At 38.8% G+C, this 22,843-nt stretch overlaps 1 protein-coding gene across 2 annotated transcripts in view; it reads left to right on the top strand.

The window, feature by feature from the left end:
* Positions 1-18,370, top strand: part of LOC111233862 (ATP-dependent 6-phosphofructokinase, platelet type-like) — a 33,837-nt gene extending 15,467 nt beyond the window's left edge. Inside the window, exons 11-22 of one of the 2 annotated variants that reach the window (XM_022761763.1) lie at positions 1,828-1,892; positions 2,266-2,335; positions 4,534-4,680; positions 6,778-6,848; positions 7,225-7,312; positions 9,083-9,235; positions 13,863-14,027; positions 15,012-15,073; positions 15,881-15,992; positions 16,372-16,471; positions 16,616-16,721; positions 17,321-18,370. In XM_022761763.1, the coding sequence (XP_022617484.1) occupies positions 1,828-1,892; positions 2,266-2,335; positions 4,534-4,680; positions 6,778-6,848; positions 7,225-7,312; positions 9,083-9,235; positions 13,863-14,027; positions 15,012-15,073; positions 15,881-15,992; positions 16,372-16,471; positions 16,616-16,721; positions 17,321-17,477 (1,296 nt within the window). In that variant the 3' untranslated portion in view covers positions 17,478-18,370. Of the gene's footprint in view, positions 1-1,827; positions 1,893-2,265; positions 2,336-4,533; positions 4,681-6,777; positions 6,849-7,224; positions 7,313-9,082; positions 9,236-11,380; positions 11,534-13,862; positions 14,028-15,011; positions 15,074-15,880; positions 15,993-16,371; positions 16,472-16,615; positions 16,722-17,320 lie in introns of both variants that reach the window. The other variant, XM_022761764.1, reaches the window with a different exon arrangement.
* The last annotated feature ends 4,473 nt before the right edge of the window (positions 18,371-22,843 follow it).

Consider the following 22,843-nt stretch of genomic DNA (forward strand, 5'->3'; position numbering starts at 1 on the left):
GCATACTCGTTCAAGCATTGGTTTATTTTTTTCTTTTAGCTATGAACAGCCCCTCCTTTTCCGTTAGTGAATTGAATTGTGGGTGGTGTAGAAGTGTTAAAATGACACTCAAGAATTGGTTTAGTTTACATACTGACATCTTTTAAGCGTATTTAATTTTTTAAACTTTTTTATTTAAAATAATAAAAGTATTTTAAATATGTTAAAGACCTGTAGCTTTGACCAGGACACTGCAGCACAGTTTAGTATATAAAACAATGCAGGGCAGAGATTAGTATAAGAAATAAATGATAAAGAGACTAAATGTGTCTGAAAAGGACTGAGGTTTAGTTGGAAGGTTCATTGGGCCCAGGTGCTCCTAGTTCCAGCATAACTCCACCACACCTTCACACTGCAAGCTATTCAGGACATTCAACAGACACAAACAGGGGCAGAGGCCTGTCACACACACACAAACATGAACACTCGTGTTTAACATGCATCTTTCATGTTTTGTCATCAGAAACCCAGAGAAGTACAGAAGGCCATGGATGAGAAGAAATTTGATGACGCAGTCAGGCTGCGTGGGAGGTATTTCTTTTTTTTTTTTTAATTCTACAGCTTTGATATTATTCAAATATCTGTTAGATCTCTCAAATATCTCGTTTAAATAAGGGTTTCACTCTGGACATAAGAGAATCGTTTAAAGACTAGATTTGCACAACACACTAAAAAACAACAAAGAGTACCAACACTGAATCATATTAGCTTTTTACCCCCGTTGTACACAGAATTACCATATGACCCTAAACACTGTCTTGTCCTCTGGTTTGCAGTGTGCCCCAGTTTAAATTGTGTTCTCATTGATTTTTTGATTGACTCTAAAGAAGTCTTTCCCTGCAGCAGCATTGGGGCCGACAGGCAGTGTGGATTTCCTACATTGGTTAACTTTGTGTTTTGTTGTCTTTTTTTAACCTCTCTCATTTGCAGGAGCTTTTTTGAAAACAATCTGAGCACCTACAGACTCCTCTCCTACCGCGAAAAGCAGACTCTGAACTTCCAATTGTAAGTTCCCTCACAAATCAAATAATAAAAAGAAAACATATTAATATCTGATCAATAAGATTATTACAATTTTAATTCTTCTAATGTGTCTTTCCACAAGCGGCTCTGAGATTTGTACGTTAGCAATATAAGATTCTCTCTCAACATGTGACATTTTAACAAAGGATCCTACAGTGTCACTATACTATACGATACTGTATATATACAAGTGCTGCAAACGTCTCACTTTAAATAGACATTTAAATAAATTCAATCGTGCCCCAATTCAGTATGATACACTAATGATAACTGATACTGTTCACAGATGGTTTATTTTTTTCTTTTAGCTATGAACAGCCCCTCCTTTTCCTTAGTGAATTGAATTGTGGGATAGTAGTGTACAGTAAAATGACACTCAAGAATTGGTTTAGTTTACATACTGACATCTTTAAGCGTATTTAATTTTTAAACTTTTTATTTAAAATAATAAAAGTATTTTAAATATGTTAAAGACCTGTAGCTTTGAACCAGGACACTGCAGCACAGTTTAGTATATAAAACAATGCAGGGCAGAGATTAGTATAAGAATAAATGATAAAGAGACTAAATGTGTCTGAAAGGACTGAGGTTTAGTTGGAAGGTGGTCATTGGGCCCAGGTGCTCCTAGTTCAGCATAACTCCACCCACCCTTCACCTGCAAGCTATTCAGGACATCACAGACACAAACAGGGGCAGAGGCCTGTCACAACAGCACAAAATGAACACATGCCTGTTTAACATGCATCTTTCATGTTTTGTCATCAGACCCAGGAAGTACAGAAGGCCATGGATGAGAAGAAATTTGATGACGCAGTCAGGCTGCGTGGGAGGTATTTCTTTTTTTTTTTTTTTAATTCTACAGCTTTGATATTATCAAATATCTGTTAGATCTCTCAAATATCTCGTTAAACTAAGGTTCACTTGACTACAAACAAGTTTAAAAGCTAGATGCAACACATAAAAACAACAAAGAGCTACCAACACTGAATCATTAGCTTTTACCCCGTTGTACACAGATTACCAATAACACTTGTCCTCTTGTCTGTTTGGCAGTGTGCCCCAGTTTAATTGTGTTCTAATTGATTTTTTGATTGACTCTAAAGTCTTTCCCTGCAGCAGCATTGGGGCCGACAGGCAGTGTGGATTTCCTACATTGGTTAACTTTGTGTTTTGTTGTCTTTTTTTAACCTCTCTCATTTGCAGGAGCTTTGAAAACAATCTGAGCACCTACAGACTCCTCTCCTACCGGAAAGCAGACTCTGAACTTCCCAATGTAAGTTCCCTCACAATCAAATAATAAAAAGAAACATTTATTATATCTGATCAATAAGATTATTACAACTTTAATTCTTCTAATGTGTCTTTCCACCAGCGGCTCTGAGATTTGTACGTTAGCATATAAGGTACTCCCTGCTCAGGTGCATTGTGGGTGCTGTAGTCTTTTTGTGACACTAACCAAGTATGTTGGGTTTTTTTTTTTTTTTGTTTGTTTTTTTGTGACTGTCTCTGTCCCGAGGGAGAGGAGGAGGCGGGGGATGAAGAGCAGTTTGATGTATGTGAGGCTGCAGCTTCTGAAGCTTCTGCAGGCGTAGTTCACAGAGCAGACGAGCCTTTTACCAATTAGTTTAGTGACCTTTAGACCTTTATGTTGAGCCTTCTTCTCATTCACTTTGGCTTCTAACGTTCCCCTTGCTGTGGTGAAATTTAATTACAATTGTGAGAGGATTTTCGTTTTTCTAGGACTAATATACTACCAGGCATTTTTTATTTTATTTTACAGATGTTTATATTGTAACACAGTGGCACAAAATGACAGTGTCAGTGCTCATTATCTGTCCCTCTGTCTGCCATTGCTTATTCCTTCACGGCTCTGCTTAGAAGTAGACGCATAGACATGCAGAGAGGTGCATCAGTGCTGCGGTGCTGTCTAGGACAATCACAGCATTTCTTGTGATCTGCTTCAAAAGAATCTGAAGGAGTCTCCTTACAGTTCACTGTGGAGACAGTAGCTGAAAGTGTCTTTGCTTGTTCATGACTCAAACTGGACAGGCTCCATTCTCTCCCTGTTAAATATGGCCAGTGGCTGCAGAAATGTATAATGATGATCGTAATAATAACAACAATCTTTATTTATAGAGCACTTTTTCAAATCTGTGTCACTTGTGCTTTTGCTTAGTTCACAGAGCAGACAAGTCTTTTACCAACTACACTATCAAAATTAAAACTTTAGTGCAGGTTTGGGGAGCTTTAAATACAATTTACTGAGGAATCAACCATTCATAATTCTTGGTATAATTTCAAATCATATGATACTGGTGCTGATGCATATCATTTCTTAATCAGAATCAAATTATGTGTAAATAAAACTAATAAACTGACCAAGCATTCAAAACCAACTTTCAGTATGTGACAGTTTTAGATACCCAAATCTTCTGATACAAAATCTACTCACTAATTTGGTTTTGTGAAATGTATAATATTAATAAATTATGTTATTCTCTGAGTTTTGAGATTGAGCTGAGAGTTGGACGCCTGTCCAGTTTAAGCTTCTCCACGTCGTCTTCTGTATGTTCTCTAATCCAGTCCATGTCCTTGATTATCCTGTTAAAGAATTGCAGGTTGAATCTGTCATTAATTCACAGCGCACCTTTGACCCAACAGTTACACACCAAATGCCAACAAGTCATTTATGGCTGAGTGGCTTGTGGCTTGCATTCAAGTCATGAGTCATGTGCACACAACTACATGGGCCGTTCAGCTGAAATATGGACCTTGTGCTTTTTGTCATCTGGGACTGAAACCAGTGGCGCAGTTCTCTGGATGATCCAAGTCTGAACAGCGAGAAAACAGTCTGCATTTGACCGTCGATGTTTTCAGTGGTTGTCGTGAGAAAGCAGCTGCTGTTTTCACTGCGTCTTTTAGCAGCATGTGGCTTCTTGCATGCAAGGTAACCTTTGCCTGCTGCTGCTGCTGCTCTGAGGCAAAGTCTTACCTGGCCCCTCAGCAGTGAATGAGACATGGATGGTATTATGAGGCAGTGTAGATGGTCAACTATCCTGACAGGCATGACACAATTATTATTTTTTTATTTTTATAAGGATACTAGTGTAATTTAAAAATAAAAAGATAAGCATAATAATTTGTCCGGTTTGTCTTTTTCATGCTCCAGGAGTTAATGTTCATCTTCTTTGCCTCTAAAAGTTGCTGATATACCATCTTCTTCAAACCAAGCATCATACATGCTGTGGTTGTGCGCAGAATGTAAGATTCACACCTAATGTGTGAAGATGCTGTTAAATGTGACAAAGCTTGAGGGTGCTGGCTCTAATAAACATATGGCCCTAATTAAGACGTGCACCAGGTTTTGCTTTCTCCATTGCATAATTCTGAGTATATTGTGTGTTTGTGTTTGTGTGTGTGTGTGTGTGTGTGTGTGTGTATGTGTGTGCGCGCGCTCTCCGCCACCCACAGAGCTCGTTTAACGTGGCGGTGTTGAACGTCGGTGCACCGGCAGCAGGTATGAACGCTGCCGTGCGCTCTGCCGTCAGAGTGGGAATCACTGAAGGCCACAAGATGTTTGCTGTCAATGACGGCTTCGAGGGATTTTACAAAGGACAGGTAAGAGAGAATGCGAAACACACAACTATGTACAGGTTATATTTATTTACTGTATATTTGTCCAGGGGCTGCATCACGTAACCTCTCTGTTATTTTTTTCAGTGAGTCGATGAAACGTTTAGTTTGTAAAATGTCAGAGAACAGTGAAGACAGTTTATCAAAGCCATCCTCAAATTACTTATCTTGTCTGACCAACAGTCCAGACCTCGACACTATCTATTTTACAGTGTTGTATCCATCTGCTGTAATCTTTACACTTTAAAGGCTGCAACAAGAAGAGAAAAAAAGTTTTTGCCAAAAAGATGACTTAAACAATTTATTCTTATTAATTATTTATTATTATTGATTTGTTAATATTGTCTACCATCTAATCATTTCAGCACTATATTTGTTCAGCAATCTAGTCAGTTATTCTCCCCAACTATTTTTGAAATAATTTTACTCTTTTCATAGAATCATTTTTTAAAAGAAGCACAGTGATTATTGTTGTTGTTGTTATTGTTGTATTGTACTGTAATCTCCTCTGCCCTGAGGTGTTCACCAGTTTGTCAGAACAGTAGTGCAAGAAAATATGATTGAATCACTCAGTAAACTCTCAAAATGTTTTAACAAATTGGCAACAGATACGCAATTCAATAACAGCATCTGTATTAGTTTCATCTTGCACAGTCAGTAATCTGTGTCAGTGTTGTGTGAACACAAGTACAAGAGAAGTTTATTGAGCCTAAACAAACAGTACAGTCATGCTGAGTACACTTGAGCTGGAACCTGTAGTCATATTCACCTGAAACTGACACCGCTGACACGTTGGCAGTTTAAAACCTGATTGGTCAGGCTGTTCTGTCTTTTCTCCCTGACTGTGATTTCTTCACTCTCAAATGGCATTTATGAAATCTGAAATCTGTGTCTTACATTCATCAGTGATGCAGGAGCAAACTCTACTTTCAGCCTGTCAATGCGACTGTAAACTTAACTTCGTAACCGCTAACACTTATTGAGAGTAAACATTCCTTGGAGGTCATAGTGACTCTCCTGACCAGTGGCAGGGAGCAGGAAGTAGCTGCGCACTCACTCTCCTCCCTCTCTGCTGCTTGTCACAGTGATAAGACTGTATATAGATAAACAGTGCCACTTACTGTAAGCCAATTATTCCACTCCCACGGCAGCTATACCGTATATACACATGCATGGTCTTTGTATTGGTGGTATTGTACTGTATTGTGTACATGCTTTCCACAAATGCACACACACACACTTTTTCAGCTGTTCAGAAACATGCCGCGACCTGTTGAAAGCAATTAAGCCCAGAGGCGGGTTGTCATGTAGAAGGATTAGACGTGATTGAAAAGTGAAGCCGTGATCCCTGGATAAAACCCCAACTAAGTAGGACGCCGATTATAATGAAGAGCTACTGGTTAAATGTAGCAACACTGGCACAGTGACAGTACAGTGGCAAAATGTTTGTGCCACACTCCCTCATTAAGATGCTTTGAAATATAGCGCTTAATTTTTAGCACTCTAAATGGTCAGTTCAGTTAAAGTACAAACCTTTTTTCTCCCGTATCCCTATCTCACCATGTAGATGGTTGCATTGGTCCACATTTAGAGATATCTGTCTCTAAGATTTCTTCCTCCATTCTGATACGATTGAGATTGAATTTCTTTTTGGTGGTGCTGAAAGAAAATAAGAGTTATCCCTGTTAATCCTGATAATCCACTGAATTTACTCTCAACCGTTTTCAGAGCCTGTTCATTTTAAAGGATGTAGATACAAGGAAAACTGTGAAGTCCAGAGTTATCCGTGTAGTAAAATATCACCACTAAACTGTGTATAATAAACTATGTATAGTAGCACCTTTTTAAAAACAAAGTTTACCAAGTGCTTAGACAACAAAGCAAAAGCAGTCAAGAAGTTCAGGAGGTGTGATTATGTGTCTATGTATTGTAATGTATCAAAAGGAGAGATGTTGTTCACCCATGTTGCTTTTGTTTTAAGATATAAAACCATTTTTTTTAAATCATAAATTATAATCATGAATTATATATATTATATACTGTATATATAATATATTATATGATCACATCTTTCTTTGTCAGATCAAGGAGATCAAATGGGGAGATGTAGGTGGTTGGACTGGCCAGGGAGGATCGCTGCTAGGGACAAAAAGGTAAGTTGCTGCGGTCTCAAAGTGTAGATGTGTAATCTGAAGATAATGTCATTTGTAATAGTTGTACTGTAGATATTTTAATGACTTATATCTAGTATAAATCTTGTGGTCTGGTGGCACTTTATCACCTTTTTTTTCCTGTAGAATGAATATTTCTAATTAAAAGTTAATGAAGTGGTAGATCCTCAGATTAATGATTAGAAAACCTTATTTTTCCCTGCATGATTATGAATTTTAATATATTGTCAGTGATTATACCGTAACTGCTTAAAAATGGAATTACATGTTCGTTGGTTTCTCATGTTATCTTTGTTAACTAACAGTTTAACTGGGTTTAAGTGAAACATTTTTCATTCATTTTCTTTCTATATGTCAGAACTCTTCCAGGCAAACATCTGGATAAAATTGCTGAGCAGATGAGGATCCATAACATCAATGCCCTGCTTGTCATCGGAGGATTTGAGGTACGTAACTTGACGTGATTTTTGAGCACAATGGCAAAGTTTTATGTTAATATTTTATCTTTCTGAACATGTTTTATCAGAAAAAAATCTTGCTCTGTCTTTTTCTGCCATTGTTAGCATTTGTCATATTTTAAAATACTTTTATTGTGAATATTGTTTCTAAAGCAAAGCTACTGATAATTGTATAAAAGCAGAATTCTTGAGTTATCTGAAAAGATAAATCTGTGTTATTTTCATTACCTGTTACACAGTGTTATCAAGCGCCCTCTCTTTCTAGTGTTTCACATTCACTATTGTTCAACATCGAGTCCATTTCATTTTCACTGATTTACCCTATTTGACATTCCAACATGAAAGACATGTCCCCATTCATTTACAACTATATTTTTAAAAATACAATTATGACACATTTAAGTGTGACAGGCTCTCTCCTTGTCTGTCCATATATGTTACTACTCCATGACCAAGCTGCAAAGACGTACCTTGATGATTTGTTTATAGAACTTGTTAAGAATCATAAAAATGACCTTAACCAAAAGATGGGTTCATTGTTTAGTGGACTGGTGAACTAGAAAGAGATCATCTCAGATGTACAAGCTTCACACAGCTAAATATGCAAGTAACACAGACAAATATTAAACATTACAAATGTAAGTTCACTCATTCGTTAGACCTAACAGAAACCAAATGGTAAAAAAAAAAAAAAAAAGTGTCAGTTTTCAAAAAATACACTGGTTTTTGACTTTGACAGCTTGGCCAGAATATAAACTGCTTTCACCCTTGTCTCTCTTTGTGTGTGGAAGTCTTCTTCCTGTGTGTGTGTCTCAAGTCCTCTGTGATTGGTCTGGCTCTCTCCCCTTGGCTTCTCCCACCAGTACACTCTTCCTAGACCTTTGTTTATCCCACGTATCATCGCTGTGTCTGTTTTTTTTTCCTACCGCATTTCTCAAGACGTTCAGGCTCCTCCTACACTAGACCCCTCCCAACAACAGACTCCACCCTCTCAGTGTAAGCCCCTCCCACAGCCAGTTTACTACACAGACTTATTTATTTGTGCTGCTGATGGAGAATATTGTCTTATAATGTAATGCACAAAGGACAATGAAGAGTTACTCACTGTTGTAAAAAATAAGACGACTGGAAGGAAGCTGAATCCGTACAAAAACCTCTTGCTTTCATATTTATTCGTAACTTCCTGAAGTAGCAGTCGGTAAATAACATCTTGTAAATATTAGTACAATACAGTTAAAGCTTCACTAATCAATATTTCCTGCACTGATTGAGTGCATGTATTGTAAAAATGACCTCTCACAGTGATGGAGAGAATTATTACCCAACTCTGCAGTTCCCTACAGCTTTACAGAGCAGAGTTGGTGGAGACCAAACAAGAGCTAAAAGGACTTCACATTCATCTGGTGGCCAAAAACACAGATACAGAATGATAAGTCATAGTCTTTCATTTTTTGGTTGCTGGTGAGTTTTTCTGCCCTCAAGTGGCCAGAACCAGCTTAGAAAGTATGTAAGATTGATTTCTTCTATAATAACTGCCAAAACTGATTGAAAAAAAGTTATTATGCTACAAGCTATAAACTATTAATATGTAGTATGGAATTTGGACACTTTTTTAGTTCTGCCCCTCCCTCACTGCTTCAGCTCCTCCCATCGGTTTTTCTACAACCTTGCCTACAATGCCTTTCGTCTACCTCATCTCCCCTTTTGTCTCTACCTCCTCAATAATAACCAATAAGACACTGGCTCTCACTGCTGCAGGCCTACGTGGGATTACTGGAACTTTCTTCTGCTCGGGACAAATATAGTGAACTCTGTGTGCCCATGGTTATGGTCCCCGCCACCGTCTCCAACAATATACCTGGTTCAGACCTCAGCATTGGCTCAGACACTGCTCTGAATGCCATTACTGATGTAAGTGCGGCTGGGTTACAGTGTGTGTGTGTGTGTGTGCGTGTGTGTGTGTGTGTGTGTGTGTATATATATGTGTGTGTGTGTGTGTTTTGATGTTGGACTTCACACACACACCACCACCACCCAGCCAGTCAGATTTTAGGGCTTCGCTGACTGACAGCTCGCATCCACACATGAGCAATGAGAAGGTGGACTTAATTTGACAGGCTGAGACAGTCAAGAAACTACAGTCTCTATATCGATAACAACTTTAGATATTTTTGTGAGAATGCCATGCTTAGAAGTTTAGAAAATGCTGATAAAATAGTTGCGTGATTGTTTGTGATTTTGAAACTGAAAATATATTAGAAGTTTCCGTTAAATATAAAGTCATTTAGGATGAATACCCACAGTTGGTCTCAAACACTGGGGTGGACCCATGCCAAGGGGCTATTTAGCTCTAGTACGGGGGACATGAGCTGGAAAATGGAGGTAAATGAATGCCATCAAGATCCAGGTTAGCAAGAATTACTCAGAGAGCACAAAAAAAATTTAAAAACACACATCAGTCAAATCCAAAAAGTGATGCAGTCTTGCTCCTATGTTCAGTGTCAGTGTAGCAGGTGAGCCAACTCAGTAGTTCATGTGCAGTTCATGTTATAAATAAGATCACTTTGGTACATTAAACTTTGCCTGAGTGCTCGAGTCAGCTTTTGTTGTGGTTGTCAAGAATGTGATTTGGCTTCCAGAGGGGAAAAGTTTGAGATTCACTGCTGCACAGTGTCAGTGAGCTGTGATATTTTCTGTGTAAACACAGGCAGCCAAACCTATATGAACGATTTTCATAGAGCCGCTTGAAACGTGCAGATCTTCTGCTTTCACACAAACAAAAGCACATCATAATGTTAGTGAATGATAGTGATACAGTACATTAGAAGAGTGAAAACAGACTTAAACACAGCGTTTCAGACAGGCAATGCATCCTCAGACAAAACACTATGGAAACAGCTTGGCATTTTTCAGTATCTTTGAATTATATATTATTTTAATTAATAATTAATTTCAACTCAAACCTTAGTTGCTGGATGTTGTTGGATGCGAGCTGCACAGCGGAGGTCCCAGGTAAGTGTTGGGGCATGCAGTGACGTGTTGTGGCATGTTTTTTGGCGCGTGGCCCTTTTTCTGTGTGTGTTTGGTAAACAGCAGATTAACTGTCCAGTTCAACGCAACAGGGACGCTCTGCTTGCTCCTTCTCCTCCAAACGGCACGGTGTCGTTTGGAGAGTAAGTCTGCATGCTGCGTAGGCGTGCTACGAGTGCAGCATCACTGACTGCAGTCCACATGTTAAGTGTTTTTATTGTTGTGAACCAGACCAGGTTCCCCTGTGTGACCTCAACCTGTCTGCACACCTGATTTTAAAAAAAACAAAAAACAAAAGACAACAAAAAGCAGCTCTTCATTTCTTGAACATAAAAGGAAACAGCTCAGAGTGTCTGGAGGCCCCACCCCTGTCTTTATCTTGTCGCGTCAACACTGTCAGCACGTTCAAGCCAGGGGGAAGCCAACCCCCCCCCCCCCCCTCCCATCCCATCTCCTCTCAGTCAATGGGAAGCCAAAGCCCCCCCCCCACTCCCCTGTCTCCCGGAGAGAGCCAGCCAGCAGCGCACACACTGCAGGACACACGCACGTTACAGAGACACATCTTCATGGTCTCAGTTTAATTCAAACGACCTCCTTCTCTTGTATCCTTTCTTCTTCACTGTTAGCTCTTAAAGCAGCAGCAGACTTTACTTTTCTAAAGTGCTGAACAGGTAATCAGTCCTCCCATTTGACCTTCTCTGTGGAGTTTAATTGTAGGTGGTCATTCAAAGTTAATCATTAAATTTGTTGCTGCACATTACTTTCTGTTAGTGCACTGTAAAACAGGATTTCATGCAAAACAGTACACTACAAAAATGAATGCATAGTACAGACTGTAGTGTAAACAATCTAATTGGGAACTTTAAGGTAACCAAGGATACAAGCCAATGAAGCCACTGTGCACCATGGACCAGCCTGTAAAACCACTGTAGCTTCCTGCACACTGAGGACACATTAACAGGGTCTCAGACATGTAGTCTTCCACCTGGTGGTCTAACTCGGTATTACTACGGCCCCCACCATCAGGCCTTTGAGTCCCTGCTGCAGCTGTACGAGGCCCGGGCCGACTACGAGGAGTTTTGCGTCCCGATGTGCATGCTGCCTGCCACCATTAGTAACAATGTGCCCGGCACCGACCTCAGTATCGGCGCCGACACGTCCCTCAACGCCATCGTGGAGGTAAGGTGCAGTGGACAAGACAAAAAACATGAGGAAGATAATGGATAGAGGTTTCCTTTAGTGTTACCTGTGTCATAATAAAGATCATCCTGTGGTGGAGATAACTGATGTGAACTAATAACTAGCCCTGAGACTGATGCACGTAGATGGGATCACAACTTAAATTTGCGTGACTTTTTATAGCTAAAAACACAGACTGCAAAAGGTGGAGAAATCCCAGTTTGACCTAAAGATAAAAGGAAGCTGCTGGGCACACTCGCACAGAGCCGATGATATAATTAAAATGCCTTTATTTTGTTAGGGTTTGTTAGAGTAAAATGTCCAAAACATAAATCCCAAAAAGGGGGGAAAAAATGCCCTGAGGGTCTTCCTCAGGGCGTGGTTGGAAAGGAAAGGAAAGTGGAGAGAGTGGAGAGTCATGATTCCTCATTTAGATAGACCTCACTGGCATTACAAGTAGGCTTTATAAACTGGAAGATATTAATTATCATCATGATTATCTTCAATAAAAAATTTGCAAAAAAAATGATACCAACCATTTTAAACTATAAAGAGAGGGTGTAAGCAAGTTTACAAGAAAGGTCTGAAATCCATATCCTTATTAAGACCTGGATGAGCACCTCCTCTGATTGGCTGCTCCACAAGCCCAAATACCCTCCACTCTCCGCCCTGAGGAAGACCCTGTAGTGGTCGAAAACCAGTCGGTGTTTTTTTTTTTTTTTTTTTTTTCCCTTTTTGGGATTTATGTTTTGGATATTTTACTCTGATAAAATGCCTGAAGTCAGCCCAGTAGCTTCCTTGTGTCTACATTTCAACTTCAAGAGCACTTTGCATTCACCTGGAGACTCACTATGGCATAACCGAGAGCACCCGGTATCTTTCTCTGTTTTAACCTATAGACAGCTTGCTAACACAGAATCAGTCAGTGCATGCTTTTTTTGAGAGTAGAATTATGATCAGAAATGTTCATGGAAAAAGCTGTAAAGTAAAAACCACAACAATCTGTGAGTACACGTTTTCCTGTTTTTGAGAAAGGCTACTTCAAAGACCATAATGCATTGCATGTCACGTGAGTGTTGTTATGTTGTATTGATGATGTCATGCATTTTGGAAGCAGTTCTGGGTCACATCCTCCCCCTGCTGGTAAAGTGTGTAAAGCTTTGTTTGTGTTTGAAGAGTGCATCAGTTGATGTGTTGTCAGGTCTGAGTTAGAAAGTGCTCATCAGTGATTCTGTTCTTCCTGTACTGTTGATACCAGATGGGTGAAGTCTTCCAAGAACAAAATGATGAGTACCAAAATTTTAGACGACTAAGAAATAACAATATGAGGTTTGGCAACAAGATAAGGGGAGACTGCGTACAGAGTCCTGATCTGGGAGACTCCATCCATCTGGGTAGAACGAAGGTCCAGTGTGCACAGGTCAACTCTGACACCCAGATCAGATCAGCATCACAAACCAGCCCCATTCAGTCATGCTGTGTCTGCAGATAACCACTGTTTCCTAAGTGAAGTACTACACATACTGTTATTTTAGCTACACAAAAGTATAGAAGTAAAAGGCTTTTGTTGTGAAAATATTATTTGCATATGTAGCTCATAGCTACGTAGCTCATATGTCAATCTTACCATTAAACTCAATTAAAAACACATTCTTGTAACTTTTCAAAGTATGGACTAAGTTGCCTTCAGGTTTTCATGTCCTGCATCAACAGAAATGTCTTCAGATGTGACTTAGTTAAAACTTTGTCTAAGAGACAGAGCACAAAACACGCATAAAAAAAAAAAAATCCAAAATATAGTGAAATGACATGTATTGCATATTATTATGCAAAATCCATAAATTCACTTCTCCATGACACACCTGCTGACCTAGTATTTTATAATCAATCAGGAGTCGACCTGTGCATCACTAAGACTCAGAATGTTTGATCTGACTCTTCTTGCTGCATGTTTCCTCAGTAATTTGTCTACTTTACTTTATCTACTAAAGTAGAGCTGCAGCTGATCAGTAGCATCAATTCTTTTTTTATTTGCAAACTGTTTTGATTGTAGTTTAGAGACATAATGTTGCACACGTGTTGGATTGTTTACAACAAGAAAGCCAGAACATTTCAATTCATAATGACATGAAACACACAGATAAAAGCAGCAAATTCCCACATTAGAAAAACTGTTCAGTATTTTCGCTTATATGATGAAGTAACGGTAAAAAACTGTCAGTTTCCTGTTGACTGATCATTTCAGCTCTACTTTAAAGTCTTGTGTAGCTGCACACCTTGTGTGTTTTGCTTGTTTAATAACAGCAAACTCTTTGCATGTGTGAATCAGACGTGCGACCGCATCAAGCAGTCGGCCAGTGGTACCAAGCGGAGAGTTTTCATCATTGAGACTATGGGCGGCTACTGCGGCTACCTGGCCACTGTGGGCGGTCTGGCCGCTGGCGCCGACACCGTCTACATCTATGAGGAGCCGTTTGACATCAGGGACCTGCAGGTCAGAGATAATAACAATACCTGTTTCTGTCTGACTTTCTATTTTAAGCATCTTGTCTCAGTTTCCATATTTCTCCTCTTGTTATTTATGTTCCTCAGCTGTATTTTACCCACAGTACAGTAAACGCTGGCTCTCATGAGGCAGCACAGATCAGGTTGTTCACGTGAGTGTAGAAGCAGCTTCCAGCAGTTCATCACTGCCTCAGCCTGGAGCTTTCAGGACTGTGCAGGTGACCCAGATTATCACAGTGCACATGAAGCAGTTTATTAATAACCTGTGAGCTGCTTCACTCATTCAGATCAGGTCAGTGTGATTAAAGACGTCAGGGTTGTCACCGTGTTTATGTTGTTGTTGTCAAACTGTGGCTCAACGTTCATTTTTGAATAAATTACAAACTTAAACTTTACTTTTACTTACTTTTTTTAAAATGTAGTTATACTGAATTTGTTCAAGTTATTTTATTTTTAATCTGCCCAGTTTAATGTCTTACATTGAATTTTTAAATTTGCTTTCAAGGTTTTTAAGGTGTTGCCTTTTGTGCAGCAACTTGTAACTTGGTTTTTGAAAAGTGCTCCACAGATTATTAATTTTATTATAACATTAAGTAGAAACAGAAGATTGATTGTATTTGTGTGTGAGAAAATAATTTATTTGAAAAAGGTAAAAATATTTTATATATATATGTATATATATTTATATTTATACATATATATATATATATATATATATTTTCTCTGAATGACTTTTAAAGAATTGACCAAAACTTTCTAAAGTTAATATAACACAAGAGAGGAGAGGGCTCCGAGACAAACCTTTGTGTTATAGTAAAGGGTGGAAACAGCTGAGTTGGCGCCCCCTGATGGTGTAAATGCCACCCTGCACCTCTCCGCTCTGGGGAGAGACGGAGGTGTGTGATTTGCAGCTGTGTCGGCTGGTCGTGAAGATTGCTCCGGTTTAATGTGAGGCTTCACTCTGTGTTTTCAGGCCAACGTGGAGCATCTGACGCAGAAGATGAAGACGAGCATCCAGAGAGGCTTAGTGCTCAGGTGAGGCTCGTACCTCTCATACCAGTCAATTTCATCTTCTTTTTCCACATACATGTAAACATTTCCAAGCTGCTGTTTCCTTGTCATTACCTTGCCACACACACGGTTTTCATCAGGGATTTTGAATAGGTGTGTGTGTGTGTGTGTGTGTGTGTGTGTGTGCAGGACTGAGAACGTGTCAAATGGAGTGTAAAATACTCTACATTTTTGTTTTGTGACGCATTATTTTAAATAAGTAATATCTTAAACCACTTCTTCTTAACATGTGTTTGACATCAGATCGACCTCTCAGACATGATCTCATGTCGTCTGTCGTGGCTATTTTAGTCCGCTGCACCATCACACTGTTTAAATTGCTCCCAGCAGGATGCAGGTCTGTGGAAATAGGACACATGTAGTATTTTGGACAGTGTGTAGGTGACATTGTGGGTCTGTGCTGAGGTTTGCACAGCCATAATTTCATTATTACGAGACACACTCTTGGTGCATCACATCACAAGTATGTCTGCAGGTTGCATTGGACAGTAGACTGATGCTCTGGCTCAAGGGCACGTTAGCACTGAGCTGAAGGGCTGGTTCACCAAATAGTATGTGCAGGTTCTGAGGGATCCATCATTTGTGTTGCTCCCAGCCATGACAAAAAAATCAATGGTTACTCACACTGTCAACAGTTTTCATAGGAACTATTTTCTTGGGTAGAAAGTAGTTCTAAAGAAAACTTTACAGTAGGTTGGTATCATTTTTTGTTATTTCAGTGAACTGAGCCTTTAGCTGACCTGCTGCCCTTGTTCATGTCTCGTGTTGCAGGAATGAGAACTGCAACGAGAACTTCACCACTGATTTCGTCTACCAGCTGTACACTGAGGAGGGTCGGGGAGTGTTCGACTGCAGGAAGAACATCCTTGGCCACATGCAGCAGGTTGGACACACACACACACACACTGTAGATGTTTTGTTTTCACCAGTTAAAGTAAATGTACCTATGATGTAGGGAACCATGTTATCCTAAAACTGTGACACGACACAGTCCATAAAATAAATTGTGAATTAGGGCCTGGCAATAATTCAATAACATTGTTTTACTGTTTAACAGATTTCTGTTATCAAAAGGAAACTGATCAATACCTAAGAAAATCAGACTCTAAGTTTTGTTTTAAATTTGTGGAGTTATGTCTGATATGATGTGTGTAACTGGAATACAGTTAATTGCATTAAACTATATACACTATATATATTAACAAATGTCTTATTTCTCAGCCTTATTGTAAACAGAAGAATATTCTCTTTGCTTCTCACAGGGAGGAGCTCCATCTCCATTTGATAGAAACTTTGGCACCAAAGTCGCTGCTAAAGCCATCCAGTGGATCACGCAGACGCTCAAGGACTCTTACAAAGGAGGTAAATCAAAACTCATCTCCTGGATTTGACGAGGATGTTATAGTTCCTTGTTTTTCTGGATTCATCAGGGGTGTGTAAGATCAAAATTCAGTGTGTCTATGCAAGGGCTTGGGTTATAAAGGCTAACGCTTGTCCTCACTGCAGGGCGAGTGTTTGCTAACTCGGAGGAAACTGCGTGTCTGTTGGGGATGCGGCGCAGAGCTCTGGTCTTCCAGCCTGTGTCACAGCTCCGGGACGAGACCGACTTTGTGTAAGAAAAAAATGCTTATGATCTCTAGCAATGCAGCTCCTCGACTTAAAGACTAAAAAAGTGAAATAAACTTAACAAACTTAAATATGGAGCTTATTGTACAATAGCTTAAGGAATAGTTGCACATTTTCAGGAAATATGTTCACTTCCTTTCTCATTTCTTTTCTTTAGAGCCTCAGTGGCCGTTTCCACCTTCTCCATCTCTTTGTGCAAATATTATTGCTTTTAAATATTAATCTGCAAAAAGATCTTTTCAATTGTCTGCTTTAATCTGTGGTGGTTGATTTAAAAAAAAAAAAAAAAAGAAAAAAAAAAAAAAAAAAAAATATTATATATATATATATATATTATTATATATATCTATGCAAATAAGATGTAGGTAACATTTGGCCCCCAAACTGTAACATGACGTCACTATTTAAATCTTCCTCGGTGCAGATATTAGACTTTATCAAACACAGTGAATTTAACAACATAAAAAATATTTATTGTTTTCATTTAATATTTTTAATATTTAATAATATTTAATTTCTTGCTGTGAGAGAGAAAAATGTAGATTTTAGATGAGATAATGCTGTACTCATACTTTGTCCTTTCAGCCACAGGATCCCTAAGGAGCAGTGGTGGCTGAAGCTCCGCCCACTGATGAAAATCCTGGCCAAGTACAAGACGAGCTACGACGTGTCCGACTCCGGCCAGCTGGAGCACGTGGCCCGGCTCCGACCCAAAGAGACCAAAACCTCATCGGCCATCTGAACTGCTGCCCTGCCGGCAGCAGCGAGCGTCACCCCAACATGAAACTAGCTTCACAAAACAGTGATGGCTGCTCACACAATGACTGACTGACTGCTGATTGATTGCAAATAAATTAAGGCTGATTTTAAAATTTAGTAGGTGACATTAAAAAGTTGTATTGTATGATTAAGTCATGGCACTTTTCAGAAGGGATCTTAAGATGACATCAAATTTGAGGGTAGTCATTTGGAATAGAGCTCTTTATGTAGCTAACAGCACTAACATTGTATTTTCTTGATCCCCATTCCTTATTATATACATTATTATATATATGCATTCCTCCTTATGTACTGTACAAGTATTCACGTTTTAGTCCTGGAAATGTAGCTATATCTATATTTTTTTTAAAGATACCTAGCAAACATCTGTGTTGCATAAAGGAGGCTGAGGTGGGTTATGCATTTAAAGTCTCGTTCTTGTCATATTTATTTTCTACAGCACTTTGAGCCCAATAATTATTGTAATGTAATGTAATCCCCTAAAGCTGCTTTTAAAGAGGCAATATATGCTAGGAGGAACACATGCTAGCAGTCTGACGCTTGTTCACACCTTGAAAAATATCCACCATTTTGACTGAGAAATGTGACCTACAGTAGGTTAACGGAGGCTTTAGGCGGAGCTGGCTGTGTGTGTGTCCTGTCACCTGCTAACTGTGTATGAGTGTGTGTGGTGTTGCCTTTGCTGTATCCACCCTGGGCTTTTTGTACGTGGCATCTTCCAGTGGTTATTTGTGAGTAGGGTCCTGCTGTTTCGGATAATGTTGGAAACTGTATGCAACATTAACTTTATGTGCTGACAGTGTGATGTGAGTGTCCTGTCACAGAGTAATAAAGCATCTATTGTGTGGAAAGATATGACATTGTTTTGTGTTAATGAGATGATGTATCTGTAGCTTCTTTTTCATTAATAACAATGACTGTGGTTAAAGGGTCGGTTATAGGCATTTTCTTACCTCTGGTATCCAAACATGCAACAGTTTTGGTTTTACGGTTCAGGTTTTGAGATGTTTGTCTGACATTTCTGACATCACCCCAGTACAATGGAGGTAAAAATGAACAAATCTGTTACTCTGAATAATGAACAGACTTCATTGTCAACAGTTTTGAGAGGAACAGCACACTCTTTCTGTGGATAATCAGAGTAGCAGGGACACTGGACCTTCATCATTCTGGGCAGGAGGCAGAAATCTCAGAGACAGACCTGGGAAATAAATTCAAAACTATCTGCAGGGTTAAATACCACAGAAGAAGGTAAAGAAGAAATTTGGGTGAACAAACCCTTTGTCTGATCTGTCACGTTTGTTAAAATTTGATAAACAATTTTTATTAAAAGTATAGTGAGGCATAAAAACGTCATAATATTGTAAGGTATAAAAATGTCATAAAAACACCATAGTATAGTAAAGCATGAAAACGTCATAGTATAAAAACGTCAAGGTATAGGAAGGTATAAAAATGTCATAGTATGTAAGGCATAAAAAGGTCGTAGTATAGTAAGGTATAAAAACGTCATAGTATAGTGAGGCATGAAAACATCATAGTATAGTAAGGTATAAAAACGTCATAGTATAGTAAGACATAAAAACGTAGTTGTATAGTGAGGTATAAAAACATCATAGTACAGTAAGGCATGAAAATGTTGTAGTATAGTAAGGTTTAACAAAGGTCAATATATAGTAAGGCATAAAGAACGTTATAGTATAGTTAGGCATTAAAATGTCATAGTATAGTAACGCATAAAAATGTCATAGTATAGAAATGTATAAAAAAGTCATAGTATAGTAAGGCGTAAAAACGTCGTAGGATAGTGAGGTATAAAACCGTCATAGTATAGTAACGCGTAAAAACGTCGTAGGATAGTGAGGTATAAAACCGTCATAGTATAGTAACGCGTAAAAACGTCGTAGGATAGTGAGGTATAAAACCGTCATAGTATAGTAACGCGTAAAAACGTCGTAGGATAGTGAGGTATAAAACCGTCATAGTATAGTAACGCGTAAAAACGTCGTAGGATAGTGAGGTATAAAACCGTCATAGTATAGTAACGCGTAAAAACGTCGTAGGATAGTGAGGTATAAAACCGTCATAGTATAGTAACGCGTAAAAACGTCGTAGGATAGTGAGGTATAAAACCGTCATAGTATAGTAACGCGTAAAAACGTCGTAGGATAGTGAGGTATAAAACCGTCATAGTATAGTAACGCGTAAAAACGTCGTAGGATAGTGAGGTATAAAACCGTCATAGTATAGTAACGCGTAAAAACGTCGTAGGATAGTGAGGTATAAAACCGTCATAGTATAGTAACGCGTAAAAACGTCGTAGGATAGTGAGGTATAAAACCGTCATAGTATAGTAACGCGTAAAAACGTCGTAGGATAGTGAGGTATAAAACCGTCATAGTATAGTAACGCGTAAAAACGTCGTAGGATAGTGAGGTATAAAACCGTCATAGTATAGTAACGCGTAAAAACGTCGTAGGATAGTGAGGTATAAAACCGTCATAGTATAGTAACGCGTAAAAACGTCGTAGGATAGTGAGGTATAAAACCGTCATAGTATAGTAACGCGTAAAAACGTCGTAGGATAGTGAGGTATAAAACCGTCATAGTATAGTAACGCGTAAAAACGTCGTAGGATAGTGAGGTATAAAACCGTCATAGTATAGTAACGCGTAAAAACGTCGTAGGATAGTGAGGTATAAAACCGTCATAGTATAGTAACGCGTAAAAACGTCGTAGGATAGTGAGGTATAAAACCGTCATAGTATAGTAACGCGTAAAAACGTCGTAGGATAGTGAGGTATAAAACCGTCATAGTATAGTAACGCGTAAAAACGTCGTAGGATAGTGAGGTATAAAACCGTCATAGTATAGTAACGCGTAAAAACGTCGTAGGATAGTGAGGTATAAAACCGTCATAGTATAGTAACGCGTAAAAACGTCGTAGGATAGTGAGGTATAAAACCGTCATAGTATAGTAACGCGTAAAAACGTCGTAGGATAGTGAGGTATAAAACCGTCATAGTATAGTAACGCGTAAAAACGTCGTAGGATAGTGAGGTATAAAACCGTCATAGTATAGTAACGCGTAAAAACGTCGTAGGATAGTGAGGTATAAAACCGTCATAGTATAGTAACGCGTAAAAACGTCGTAGGATAGTGAGGTATAAAACCGTCATAGTATAGTAACGCGTAAAAACGTCGTAGGATAGTGAGGTATAAAACCGTCATAGTATAGTAACGCGTAAAAACGTCGTAGGATAGTGAGGTATAAAACCGTCATAGTATAGTAACGCGTAAAAACGTCGTAGGATAGTGAGGTATAAAACCGTCATAGTATAGTAACGCGTAAAAACGTCGTAGGATAGTGAGGTATAAAACCGTCATAGTATAGTAACGCGTAAAAACGTCGTAGGATAGTGAGGTATAAAACCGTCATAGTATAGTAACGCGTAAAAACGTCGTAGGATAGTGAGGTATAAAACCGTCATAGTATAGTAACGCGTAAAAACGTCGTAGGATAGTGAGGTATAAAACCGTCATAGTATAGTAACGCGTAAAAACGTCGTAGGATAGTGAGGTATAAAACCGTCATAGTATAGTAACGCGTAAAAACGTCGTAGGATAGTGAGGTATAAAACCGTCATAGTATAGTAACGCGTAAAAACGTCGTAGGATAGTGAGGTATAAAACCGTCATAGTATAGTAACGCGTAAAAACGTCGTAGGATAGTGAGGTATAAAACCGTCATAGTATAGTAACGCGTAAAAACGTCGTAGGATAGTGAGGTATAAAACCGTCATAGTATAGTAACGCGTAAAAACGTCGTAGGATAGTGAGGTATAAAACCGTCATAGTATAGTAACGCGTAAAAACGTCGTAGGATAGTGAGGTATAAAACCGTCATAGTATAGTAACGCGTAAAAACGTCGTAGGATAGTGAGGTATAAAACCGTCATAGTATAGTAACGCGTAAAAACGTCGTAGGATAGTGAGGTATAAAACCGTCATAGTATAGTAACGCGTAAAAACGTCGTAGGATAGTGAGGTATAAAACCGTCATAGTATAGTAACGCGTAAAAACGTCGTAGGATAGTGAGGTATAAAACCGTCATAGTATAGTAACGCGTAAAAACGTCGTAGGATAGTGAGGTATAAAACCGTCATAGTATAGTAACGCGTAAAAACGTCGTAGGATAGTGAGGTATAAAACCGTCATAGTATAGTAACGCGTAAAAACGTCGTAGGATAGTGAGGTATAAAACCGTCATAGTATAGTAACGCGTAAAAACGTCGTAGGATAGTGAGGTATAAAACCGTCATAGTATAGTAACGCGTAAAAACGTCGTAGGATAGTGAGGTATAAAACCGTCATAGTATAGTAACGCGTAAAAACGTCGTAGGATAGTGAGGTATAAAACCGTCATAGTATAGTAACGCGTAAAAACGTCGTAGGATAGTGAGGTATAAAACCGTCATAGTATAGTAACGCGTAAAAACGTCGTAGGATAGTGAGGTATAAAACCGTCATAGTATAGTAACGCGTAAAAACGTCGTAGGATAGTGAGGTATAAAACCGTCATAGTATAGTAACGCGTAAAAACGTCGTAGGATAGTGAGGTATAAAACCGTCATAGTATAGTAACGCGTAAAAACGTCGTAGGATAGTGAGGTATAAAACCGTCATAGTATAGTAACGCGTAAAAACGTCGTAGGATAGTGAGGTATAAAACCGTCATAGTATAGTAACGCGTAAAAACGTCGTAGGATAGTGAGGTATAAAACCGTCATAGTATAGTAACGCGTAAAAACGTCGTAGGATAGTGAGGTATAAAACCGTCATAGTATAGTAACGCGTAAAAACGTCGTAGGATAGTGAGGTATAAAACCGTCATAGTATAGTAACGCGTAAAAACGTCGTAGGATAGTGAGGTATAAAACCGTCATAGTATAGTAACGCGTAAAAACGTCGTAGGATAGTGAGGTATAAAACCGTCATAGTATAGTAACGCGTAAAAACGTCGTAGGATAGTGAGGTATAAAACCGTCATAGTATAGTAACGCGTAAAAACGTCGTAGGATAGTGAGGTATAAAACCGTCATAGTATAGTAACGCATAAAAATGTCATAGTATAGTAACATCATATTATAGTAAGGTATAAAAAACGTCATAATATAGTAAGGTGTAAAAACGTCGTAGTATAGTGAGGTATAAAAACGTCATAGTATAGTAAGGCGTAAAAACGTCGTTGTACAGTAAGGTTTCACAAAGTTCAAAGTATAGTACGGCATAAAGAACGTTATAGTATTGTGAGGTATAAAAATGGC

This window comes from Seriola dumerili, unplaced genomic scaffold, assembly GCF_002260705.1.
Source record: "Seriola dumerili isolate Sdu_G_001 unplaced genomic scaffold, Sdu_1.0 BDQW01000432.1, whole genome shotgun sequence".
NCBI classification, from domain to species: Eukaryota; Metazoa; Chordata; class Actinopteri; order Carangiformes; family Carangidae; genus Seriola; species Seriola dumerili.